General features: G+C 36.0%; 1 protein-coding gene across 1 annotated transcript in view; it reads right to left on the bottom strand.

Annotated features, from left to right (window-relative positions):
* Positions 1–11877, bottom strand: part of COL19A1 (collagen, type XIX, alpha 1) — a 506470-nt gene that overhangs the window by 139571 nt on the left and 355022 nt on the right. Inside the window, exon 20 of the mRNA XM_006835782.1 lies at positions 1941–1994. Coding sequence (XP_006835845.1) covers positions 1941–1994 — 54 coding nt within the window. The remainder of the gene's footprint in view (positions 1–1940; positions 1995–11877) is intronic.

The following is an 11877-nucleotide window of genomic DNA, read 5'->3' as shown; positions in this document are numbered from 1 at the left end:
CTGGACTGCAAACTACAAATTCTGTGGTTCCAGCCTATCAGCCATTCTATGGGAGAAAGATGAGGCTTTCTACTTCTGCAAAAATTTAAAAAGCCTCAGAAACCCTGTATAGGGTTTCTATGAGTCAGAATCGACTTGAAGGCACTTACAACAACTTGTGTCTAAAGACTCAGTGGACAGAGTGCCTGACAGAAAGCACATAGCCTCACATAAAATGATCAGATCCTAAATAATTTGTTATGAATGGTGACCCAACTAATGATCTTATTTAGACCTCTAAGTCTTACCACATTGCCAACACCCAGTCTTTTTACTCTGTTATGTTTCATTATAAAGTAGGGGGCAAAGCCATATTGTCTTTTGCCACTCAGATACTCTCATGTCAGCATTCCACCTACACCAGATGGGATTTTAAAACCTTGGGGGAAACTCAAAAGTGCCTCCTCCAGAAGCTCAATTGAGGAACTCTCATTCTTAATCTATGTAAATGCTTGCTTGAGATTTTGGTGCAGTAGCTATTGATTTTGTTACAAAATATATCAGCTATTGTGCTACCTGGAGTTTCAAGTTAACAAACAATCTCTATCCTCAGAGAAAGTAGATTTATGACATTATCAATGGTGGAACATTTTTTTTTTTTTTTTTACAATAACAGACTTTGAACTAAATTAAAAAAAAATTTTCATAAAGATAAAACCTTCATTTTGTAAAAGGATTCTGAGCAAAATACTGTTTTTGAAACATAGTTTTCAATAAGGAAAAAAGTATATATGATCATTGGCAGAGGCCATGCGGAGGACCTAAACATGAAGGACTCATTGTTAAGCAAGGCCACAGTGGGTCTCCCCTTGGAAGGCAAGGCCCCGGGAGGGATCTCACATGGGGACTCTGCAGTTTCTGTCTCTTTGTTTTAATCAGCTTATTTTTAATTTTCTTGATTTTATAATAAAAGTTTTCAGTAGAATCTTAGTAAGAATTATATTAGAGATTTGAAACTTGTTTTTAGGCACCTTCACGCCATATTCAATCATACATAGTCCTAAAGAATGCTTTTCACACTAACAATATGTTTCACCACTAGGAAAAACCAGCTAAAGTTTTTGCCAGTCCAAGTTTAAGATCACATTCAACATTCTGTGTAGTTTCGGTCATGGACATCAAGACCTTTAGAAAATTAGCAAAAATGCAATTGAGGGCTAAGGGAATAATAATAGATCATAAGCAGAAATCTAACTAGATGTTTTGTGTAGAGAAGTTATAAGGAAGTTGCTCCGTTTCTTCTTAACTACAAAACTTTATGCTTCTTGTTTTTCTTGTTTAATCAAACATGAGAAACAACTGTGTTGTCAGTTACCATAGCAAATAATGTCTAGGTACATGTTGTGATTAATGATTCTATAGAAAATAATAGGTGAAGGTAGAAATAGGAGTTAAGATTTAGAATTATGTTTTAAGGTTAACGTGACATTTTTAGAGCAATGAAATTTGCTTACAGAAATCAGATATTGTCTAACTATGTAAAGGGGAACAAAGAAGCTTTTGATATTCTTGATGTTCTATATTGAAATGATTAATATGTATGATTTAGACCACTACTTTGAAAAGAATGATTAATAGATTGATGGTATAGAGTAGTATAAAAGCTGTTTGAGAATCTGAAATAAAAGTAAGAGGAGAAATAAAATGTGAAGGGAAAAAGAGGAGAAATAAAATGTGAAAGGAGAAGATTCACCATCTAACAAGACCCATTGATTCTGTGAGCTTCATTTCTTCACTGACGTCATACCTCCCTCTAGGACCCCCAAATAAGAGTGTCGGGGCTGGCTCTCCACAGAGCATGTATCAAAGTTTGAGAAGTTAGGAATTAATAACTTTTTTCCAGAAGTATTACTTCATAACATCTCTGTGTATACAAGATATGAAATAAAAGAAAACCATACCTTGCTATAATAGCCACCAAAAGTCTGTTGTGCTTCTTGTATACCAGGAGGACCCTATATTAGAAACAAATCAAAACAAATATGTAAATATTTACTAAAACAACAGGAATTTAAATACTGTGAGAAATCTTTGACATCTTACTGTAAAAACAAAGGAGATTCTGTTTAGTCAATTATTTTCATTAATAGATAATTACATAGAAAACAACTTACTGTCCGATTCCTAAGGCATTTTTGGGTTAAATACTGTACGAATCCAAAGAGATGCCCAAAGTAGGAATATATAACACTTTACTGGAAGGTCAGTCACCAGCATGTTCTTTAATATAAGGAATCATACCTATATAACAACTCAAGGGAAGAGACTGAAGCTTCAGTTTATTTTTATGACTTTTCACATGGCATTGATCAATATATTATAGAAATGTATATCCCCAGATATTGTTAACTGAGAAAATACAGAAAAATGTTATTTTTTCCTATTGATTTACTCTTTTGAATGAGTTGTGTCAAAATAGTCTGTATTTGAGGGGAAAATGGAATTATAAGATATGGAATTTTTCCATAAACTTTTTGAAGCTCCCTCATATAAGCTTTAAAGTCAGAAAAAGATATCTGCTAAAAAACTGCAAAGTTAATTAGGTATTTCAATACTAGTATTTTTATTTGACATGAAAAATTTCTCTAAGCACTATGCTAACTTTTGGGTAGATAAAAAAGGAAGACATTTGTCTGTGCCCAAACCTTCTGAGCCCTGGAGTGGCACTATAGGATCTGCACTGGACTGTTTACTACTGCAAGGCTGGACTTTCAAACCCACTAGGTGCTCTTGGAAACCCTATACAGGGTTGCTATGAGTTAGAACTGACTCACTGGTACATAACAACAACAGCAATGCTTCTAGAAGAAGGGAGAAGAATTTTGTAAAATTTTCAGTGATTGCATTTTTGAGAAGGGGCCATAATATAAAGCAAAGAATAATTTTAAATCAAGTATTTCTAGCTAAGATACAGTCAACTATTTCTTAAAAGAGATCACAATACTCATTCACACATATAAACCTAGGAGGAGAGAGAAAATTTTAGTGGCAATAGTTCTTTACTTTTTTTTCTTAGAATATGAGTCATAAGAAGAGTATAGATTAGGAAATCAAACATCAACCTTATGCAAAGGTTACTAAAACAAAAGAAAAGGAATCAAAGCTTTAAAAGTGAAGAAAAACATTAAGGATACAGCAGTCACTGCACACACTGATTCACATAACATCTTGTTAAGTGACACCGAGTTAGTTCTTAGGTATATAGGAAAATTAATGTTAGTTAACATTGATAACAGGTATTTCTTATGGACAGCTTGCAAATGAAGATCTCATCTAATATAAAATGTTTACATTTTTATGCTAAATGTTGAGGACACAACAATGATGCTGTAACGGATGTTGGGAAGCAATTGGTATAACTCTTGAGAAAATAATAGGCCTCATAAGTAATGGAGCTGACTATGCTTGGAAAGACAAATGATGCTGTTACCTAGCTGAAATAACAGAACTAATGTCAGGAAGAATTCTCTTGGCATTATATATTTTTCATGTTCTTTTTCCATCTCAGTCCATGTTGTGTAAACTAGTCTAAGTCAGAGGAGGTAATGAGAAAAACAATTGTTGAGTTGGGAGTTACTGCTTCAAATTTCTAGAAAAAATGATGCAAGTTAAGAACTCATTCTCAAAATTCAGGAGATGGGAGAGCCTGTTATAGAATGATCTCTGTCGCCAGCAATAATGAATTTGACCTTGTTTAGGGGAAATGGGATTTTTCTTTGCAGATTTTATAGCTAACAAAGTCATATTAGGAGTAAAGTGGGCCCTAAGCTTAATCTCTTCAGAGTGGTTTTTTTCTAAAAGAGGACAGACATGAAACAGAGTCATACATACACAGTAGGAAGACAGTATCTGAGGAGCCATCTAAAAGCTAAGGAATGCTAAAAAATGCCTAGGGATACAGAAACTGGTATGGCGCTGTGGGTTAATGCACTGGACCATAAGGGCAGTTTGAACATTAAGGTCAGCAGTTCAAATTCACCAGCTGCTCCTAGGAAACCCTATACAGGGTCACTATGAATTGGAACCGACTCAACAGTACTTTACAACAGAAAGTGAAGGAGAAAAGAAAGGCTCTTTCCCTAGAGCAGACAGAGAAAGCCTAGCTCTGTCAACACCCTGGATTTAAATTTCTAGTCTCCATACGTGTGAGATAATACCTTTGTGTTCTCTAAAGGCACCTACTTTGTGGTATTTTCATATGGCAGCTCTAGCAAACTAAAACATATTTCATATGTATTGATCCTTCTGTGAATATATAATGAATCAAGGACAAATTTTAGGCAATATATATAGTATGATCAAAATGTAGATCAGGGGTCTATGTATAGCAGACAGAGATTAATGTGTGCTCATCATAAAACCAATTAGATCAAAGAGTAGGTAAATTTAACTTCATACATATTCATCCAAGTTAAAAGTGAGAATTTAATAATTAGGTTTCCCAAATATAGCAGAACAATTAATAATACAGTCTCTCAAATAGAGCAGAAGAATCAATCAGATAATAATAGCAAACATTTATATGGTGCTTACTGTGTGTCAGTCATACCAGGGACTTTATATGGATTTAACTCATTTAATCCCTGCAATGAAACAATGAGGTAGGTACCATTATTATTTCTGATTCAAAGTGAATGGAACAGAAGGCCAGAAATTGTTAACTGGTCCAAAGTTATATCACTGGTAAGTGGCAGAAGTAATACTTAACATAGGCTGTTTTGGGTCCAGTCTCATCTACTCTACTAACCTTAGTTTACAAGCAAACTTCAAAACTCTCAACCTAAAATCATTTTGACACCATTTTTTCTTTATCATGCTTATGTGTGGTCCCTAGAGAATCCTGGGTAATCATTCTGGAACATACTGAACATGAAGAATAAAATCAATGAAGTTTGTCCTCAGCACTTATGATATACTATGCTTGCTGCAAAAGGACAGAAAAAACACTTTGCTGTTAGACGTATCCCTAAAGTCTGGCTATCATTCCTTGTACCATTCATCTATTTTCATATGTTCTCTGAACACCTGGTAGGGAGACTATGTTTGAATATTCAAAAAATTATTCCCAATGACAAAACTGTACTCCAAGTGCATTCTATCTTTGCAGAGGTCAGTGGTGAGTGGGTAGTCGAGGGATACATGAAACAGAAGTCTTTAAAAGGGATTTTGGAAGGCAGTAAGGAAAAAGAAACAAAAGAGCAGAGTGTGGTAGGTTTTGAGTGACACAGAACAAGTAGTGGTGTGGATAAAATCTAACAGATTAGCAAAACTAATGATGATAATGCTTAAAGAATGGGATGAGAATTGGATCTGGTCCTTTACAGACTGGATTCTGTTTGCAGAGTTCAGCTGTTTTCCATAATCACAGAATATATTCCTTATCCTGAACCCTGATCATGCTGTTGAGCATTACCAGTGGGGATGGGATAAGAGAATGCTTACAGCTTATCCCTCTACAACAATGGCAAGAGCATAGTTTACTGAACAGAGCCACCTGCCAATACAGAATTATGGACAATATTATTCAAATGCCAAAAGAATAATAAATTCATAAAAGTTACTTCCACATTTTCATATGTTTTGTTCATGTCATAAAATATCATATCTACAAACCAGTGCTCCAAATGAGTTCAATCTGAAGTTTTAGAGATAATGAGCATTTATTATGGCATTTTCTTTCTTGTTCCTTCTGTCATAGACTGGATAGACTGATAGATTGGGGTAGACTAGTCACCACAAATTCTAAATTTAATGTAACAGAGACTTACCACTAATATTTACTTTGAAGACAATACTTTACACACACTCTTCCAACAGACTAAGAAATTGACTGAAGGAACCCTGTTCAGACTGAAAAGAGACACCCGTACACAGTCTTCAGACAGACAGCCTCTATATTGCCTGCAATCAGTGTGTTGTTGTTGTTAAGTTCCATCGAGTTGGTTCCAACTCATAGCCACCTGGTATAGGGTTTCCAAGGAGATGCTGGTGAGCTTGAACTGCTGACCTTGCAGTTCAAACAGCTTTGCAGTCTGGTGCATTAACGCACAGTGCCACACCAGGAGTGCAATCAGTGTAGCAATGATCATATTGTCAGAAGTTCTGAAACTAAAAGAGAAACAACTTCAAACCAAGTAGGACATAGTGACCACTGTATATTCAAGGTATAGAAATCCCAAATGAAATTCTGCTTACTATTAGAAAAATAATATAAGTCCTGGTGTCTTGACACTCTGGTATTTGTCTTATTGTCTCATCTCCAAGACTGACCTGTGCAATATTTCTACTATCTCTTCTGGTGTGAATCACTGCTGGAGAAGATCCAAAGAGTCATTTGTTTCCAAGTTTAGCAAAAGCTGTCTGTCTTATAGCCTATCAATCAACTCTGAGCAAGGATACGTTAAAGACTTGTGGTAATTGACGTGTATTCTGGCATCAATTGTGTTAGTGGATGCTCCAGGGCACTTGAGGGGTCATTTTCTTTGAGGTTTGCATTTATAAGGATGCATCAAGAATATGTTTACATGACCCAGGCCAAGTGGAAAAGAGAAGTTAGCTGTTGAAGTGTGTCAGGCTTGGCTCTACTAGGAAAACTGGTTGAAGGTCTGTAAAACAAAAGGTTCCAATATCTTCCTCCTAACAGTGACCCACGATATGGCCATACAGAAATCATGACTATATAGTCTCTACTTTTTATGCCTCTCTACTATGCTCTGGAATCCTGGTCTGGCACTGCAAAATAAGTACTGGACCACATGACCTGTTTGAAGCACAAAGTTGATGGTTCCAGCTCTTCAGAAACGCTGTTCAGGTCGCTATGAGTCAGGATCGATTTGATGGCACTTAACAGCAACAGCAACCTTGCTATACTTGTGCTGGGATGGGAAACATAGAAAACCCAGGCTAATGTGATATATACAGTTCTAGAGCAACTTTAGATGCTCATAAACTCAAGGGAGACATACCTTTAGAAACCTAACTGTACTGATGTGTATCTGAACTCTTCAAACATAGTATATGAGGAGAGATTCTGATGTTTTCTACTGGAAAGAACCATACCTAGCCTAGTGTGATTAAGTGAATTACAGTTACATTAAGTTTGGGAAGTGTACACTCCCAGCAATATTTTTAGTATTCATAGGTACAATGCCTTCTGGCATTGGGGATTTCCAACTAAATCTATTCATAACTTTTGAAATACCAAAAGCCTCTTTGAAAAAGCTAATCAACTATTTTAAAATAAGCTAAAATGTAGTTTTGTTATAAGAATGTATAGAAAGTTTGTTACTGGAAAATTTAAGAACATTTTTGGCTAAAATCTTGCTAAACATGAAGAGAAATATCATGATGTCTGCCACCTCAGTTATTATATGCATAGTGTGAAAATAATGAGCTGTTGTTCTATCAACCCTTTCAGCTGATTTCAGTCTCAGTAGCAGATAAGCAAAGTTTAAAAGATGGGAAAGTTCTCTGTTAAAAAGCATGCTTCGTTGGTTCTGGACTTGACTGCACTATCCCTTTTCAGCCAGTTAACCTGATTTTTAGTTGACTTGATTTTAGTTCTATGAACTCTATTCTTACATTTCTTTTCACTGATCTTTGCCATAGCCCAGTGCTATGTGCAAGGTTGGGTGTGGCCCTTTTGATTCTGCTTGTTGTTGTTGTTATGTGCAATAGAGTCAATTCTGACTCATAGAGATCCCATAGACTAGAACTGTCCTGTAGGGTTTCTAAGGCTGTAATCTTTACAGAAGCAGACTGCCACATCGTTCTCCTCTAGAGCAGCTGATGGGTTTGAACCACTGACCTTTTGGCCAGCAATTGAGTGCCTAACCACTGCAACTATGGGGCTCCTTTAGCACCGGACTGCTAACCTCAAGTTTGGAAGTTCAAACCCACCAACCATTCTTTGGAATCCCCATACAGGGTCACCATGTGTTGGAACCAACTGGATGACACTTAACAACAGACATACATTCTAAATCAAGATCTCCACTGCTCCTTAGACAACTCTCTGACATTCCTTTCTGAACTGGTTTTCTATTGACCTTTTCTCTAAAGCTTCCCTTTAGTTCTTAAGTCTTCTAATGGAGCCTTCTTGGGCCATCTGGATGCTGCCTATCTCCATACACCTTAACTCGTCATACTTATTAGGAGCTCCTTTCAGGATTCACAAGTACATACATACAGGTTCGAGTGCTGTGTGTTTCCAATGAACTAACTACATAAACCATAAATATCCTTTGAAACACCAAAAGCCTCTGTGAAGAATAATCAGCTATCTTTAAAATAAGTTAAAAAGTAGTTTTGTTGTAAGAATGAATAGAAAGTTCGTTAGTGCAAAGAATTCCACTTAACAATCTTTGAAATAAATAGATAGATAGATAGATAAATCCATATTTCTGTGAAGATCAAACCAGCCCAAACATTATTGCCATTAAGTTGATTTCAACTCATAGCAACCTGTTGCATAACAGAGTAGAACTCAGCTACATGGAATTTTCTTTGCTGTAATTTTTATGGAAGCAGCTGAGTGTAAACTGTGCTACCCATGGACCTCCTCTGTGAAGAACGTCATACTAATAAACTCTCTTCAAAATATACTAAAAATAGTTTTGTCATAAGAACAGGCTGAAAGTTTGCTATTGGAAAGTTTTCAGTGCTCTAATGTCCAGTAGAAAAGGCATAGATCAGTAATTATTTTTCTCATGGCATTAAAAACAAAAAGTTTAAACTTAAGATATTTAGACATAGGAATGGTAAATAACACATTTCAATACACAGCAATGGTTAAAAATGCTGATATCAGAATGGATTTTTGTCTCTTATGTTTCCATCTATGTGATATAATTTAATAGAATTTAACATGTTTACACAGATTATAATAGCTTGAGTACAAGGAGGCTCAATGTTTTTTTTTTTATCTCATCATACCACAGAATGTTACATAATACTCACCTACCCCCAACAATGGTTGCTGAATTAAAAAATTCATTATTTTTTATAAGAAAATTCTAGGAAGAAAGCTAATTTCTTGCATGCTTATTTTAGCTTTAGTTAGAAAATATTACCAAATAGAAGAGAGGTCTTTCTGCTTCTGAACTCATAGATGACAGGACCAACAGATTAAGAGTAATCTAACAATTTGGCTAGTTAATTGAAAACAAAGATGTAGTGAACTCCAGTTAAGTAAGAGAGAGCTCATGGATAGATTCTGAGCAGAATTACAATGTGAAAAAGTTGTACTCTTGAGAGAAAAAAATCAATAATGCTCTTTAGATAGAAAGTATTTGGGAAATCAATTCCTTTTACTTTTAAGAACAGATCTTTTTGATTGTCTTAAATATTTACTCTACATGAAAAAAATTTTTAAATGTCTTTTGGGACTTTGTTATGTAAGTCAACAACTAAAATTTGATAACGGATTAGTTTTCTGAGAATGTTTCTGATAACAAATTTTTAGTTACAAAGGGGATGCCAATATTTCTTACCTTCTGATCCAAATGCTGGAGTCCTGGTGCAGTGCTATAGTTATCAGTGGACTGCTAATTGTAAGGTCGGCTGTTCAAACCCACCAGCCACTCCTTGAAAACCCTATACAGGGTTACTATGATTGGAACTGACTTGATGACACTTAACATCCCCCCCTCCCCCCAAATGTTAGAAACTCTCAAAAATACGATTCCCAAAGCCAGATTACAAATTTATATTACACTTATATTTCAGCATAGATACAATTACTTTAAGTTCTGAATAATAATAGATGCAGAGAGTATGAGTATGTGTTGGTGGTGGTGTGGTTGTATGACATGGAGTCAGTTCAGACTCAGCAACTCTGTGTAGGGTTTCTGAGGGTATAAATGTTTATGGGAGTAGAAAGCCTCATCTTTTTCCCTTGGAATGGCTGGTAGATTTGAACTGCTGACCTTGCCATTTACAGCCCAATTTGTAACCTATTACATTACCAGGATTAGGTGGAATTTGTTCTGGTTTTGTTGTTGAGAATGTACAGAGCAAACCATACACCAATTCAGCAGTTTCTACATGTCCAGTTCAGGGACACTGATTCCATTCTTTGAGCTGTGTATCCATTCTCACCTCCTTTTCTGAGTTGTTCCTCCCTCATTAATATACACTCAAAGCCTGTAAGGTTCCTATCTAATCTTTCTAGTTGTCAGTTTGATCTCATATAGATAGTTGTTAAAAGAGTAAAATGTTCAAGTTAGACTACTTGGACTAGTTAAACTAAACTACTGTGGCTTTAATATGACTTCATGGGGTATTTTTGATCTAAGATTTAAATATTATCTCAGAATAACAGTTGCAGAGGCTCATCCACCTTCCGTGACTTCAGAAAGTCTAGAGTCCATGAGAATTTGAAATTCTATTCTGCCCTTTCTCCTTTTGGGACAGGATTCTTTATGGTATCTTAGATCAAAATGTTCAATCATGGTAGCTGGGTACCATCTAGTTCTTCTGGTCTTGTGGAAAAGGAGGCAGTTATTTATGGGGGTAATTAGCCATATAGTCCACATCCTGTGCCTATCCCTGACTCTTCTTCCTCTGTTGTTCCAGATAACTAGAGATAAATTGATGGCAGCTTGAAAGATTTTAAGAACCCAGGCACTAGCCAATGAGGTAGGAAGTAGAACAAAAGCACGAAATATTTTATTAACTCAATTACTGGGATATTTGGTGAAACCATGACTCTAAACCTTCAAAATAAAGAATCAAATTCCATGAGATGTTTGGTTGTACATAAACAGCTTCAGAAGCTATTCTTTTTGTTGTTGTTGTTGCAAATATGTCGGTCACACTTTTTTTTTTTTAGATATACAACTTATTGACAGAAATTACAATTGGATGTGCAACTCTATCCTTAATCAATGGACTGAGTAGTATTCCATTGTGTGTATGTATGACATTTTGTTCATCTATTCATCTACTGATGGGCATGTAGCTTATTTATACCTTTGGGCTATTCTGAGTAGAGCTGCAATGAACATTGGTGTACAAGTCTTTTTTTGAGCTTCTGCTTCCAAGTCTTTTGGGTTATAATTAAGAGTGGAATTGCTGGGGATATGGTAGTTTTATTTATAGTGTTCTGAAGAACTGCCATCCTGTTTTCCACAGAGGTTGTACCATTTTGCATTCCTACCAGCAATGGGTAATGGTTCTGATATACTCACCAATGTTTGTTATTTTTTCCCCTCTTGCTCTTTTTCTTGGTTAATCTTAGCCATCCTGGTGGAAGTGAAATGGCATCTTCTTGTGGTTTTTATTTGCAGCTCTCTGATAGATAATGATGCTGAGCATCTTTTCATGTGTTTGGTGTCCCTTTGAATGTCTTTTTTGAGTGAAATGTCTATTCAGGTTCTTTGCCCATTTTATGATTGGGTTTTGTTTTTTTGCTGTTCAGTTGTTAAAGTTATGTTTATTTTGGTTATTAGATTCTTTTTTAAAATGTTTTATTGTGAATTATGTGATAGTTTACATGGGAGAACATTAGTTTTACATTCATTCATTGCCATAGTTACAATCCTCTCCATGCATCATCAACCAACCAGAGTGTATACCCTGCAAGCCTGCTCCCCCGTCGTCAGCACACAGCCCCTCTCCCTCTCTGGGTCTAGAGTCCCCAGTAGCTCCATCTCTCCACGTCATCATTTCTGCCTCCATTTCTGGCATCACTGCTTCTCTGGGTATGGTCCCACTCTCCACTCTTAGACAGATTGGAAATTACTCAGTGGAGATTCTACTTTCCTCCATGTCCTCTGGATCTAGGTTACCTCTTGAAAGCTTGTAAGCCAGTCACTTCTTGCCTTTGTAGACCCCCAC

The sequence above is a fragment of the Chrysochloris asiatica genome, unplaced genomic scaffold, assembly GCF_000296735.1.
Source record: "Chrysochloris asiatica unplaced genomic scaffold, ChrAsi1.0 scaffold00019, whole genome shotgun sequence".
Classification (NCBI taxonomy): domain Eukaryota; kingdom Metazoa; phylum Chordata; class Mammalia; order Afrosoricida; family Chrysochloridae; genus Chrysochloris; species Chrysochloris asiatica.
Note: the sequence above shows the minus strand (reverse complement) of the source record. Positions and strands in the feature narration are given on the sequence as shown.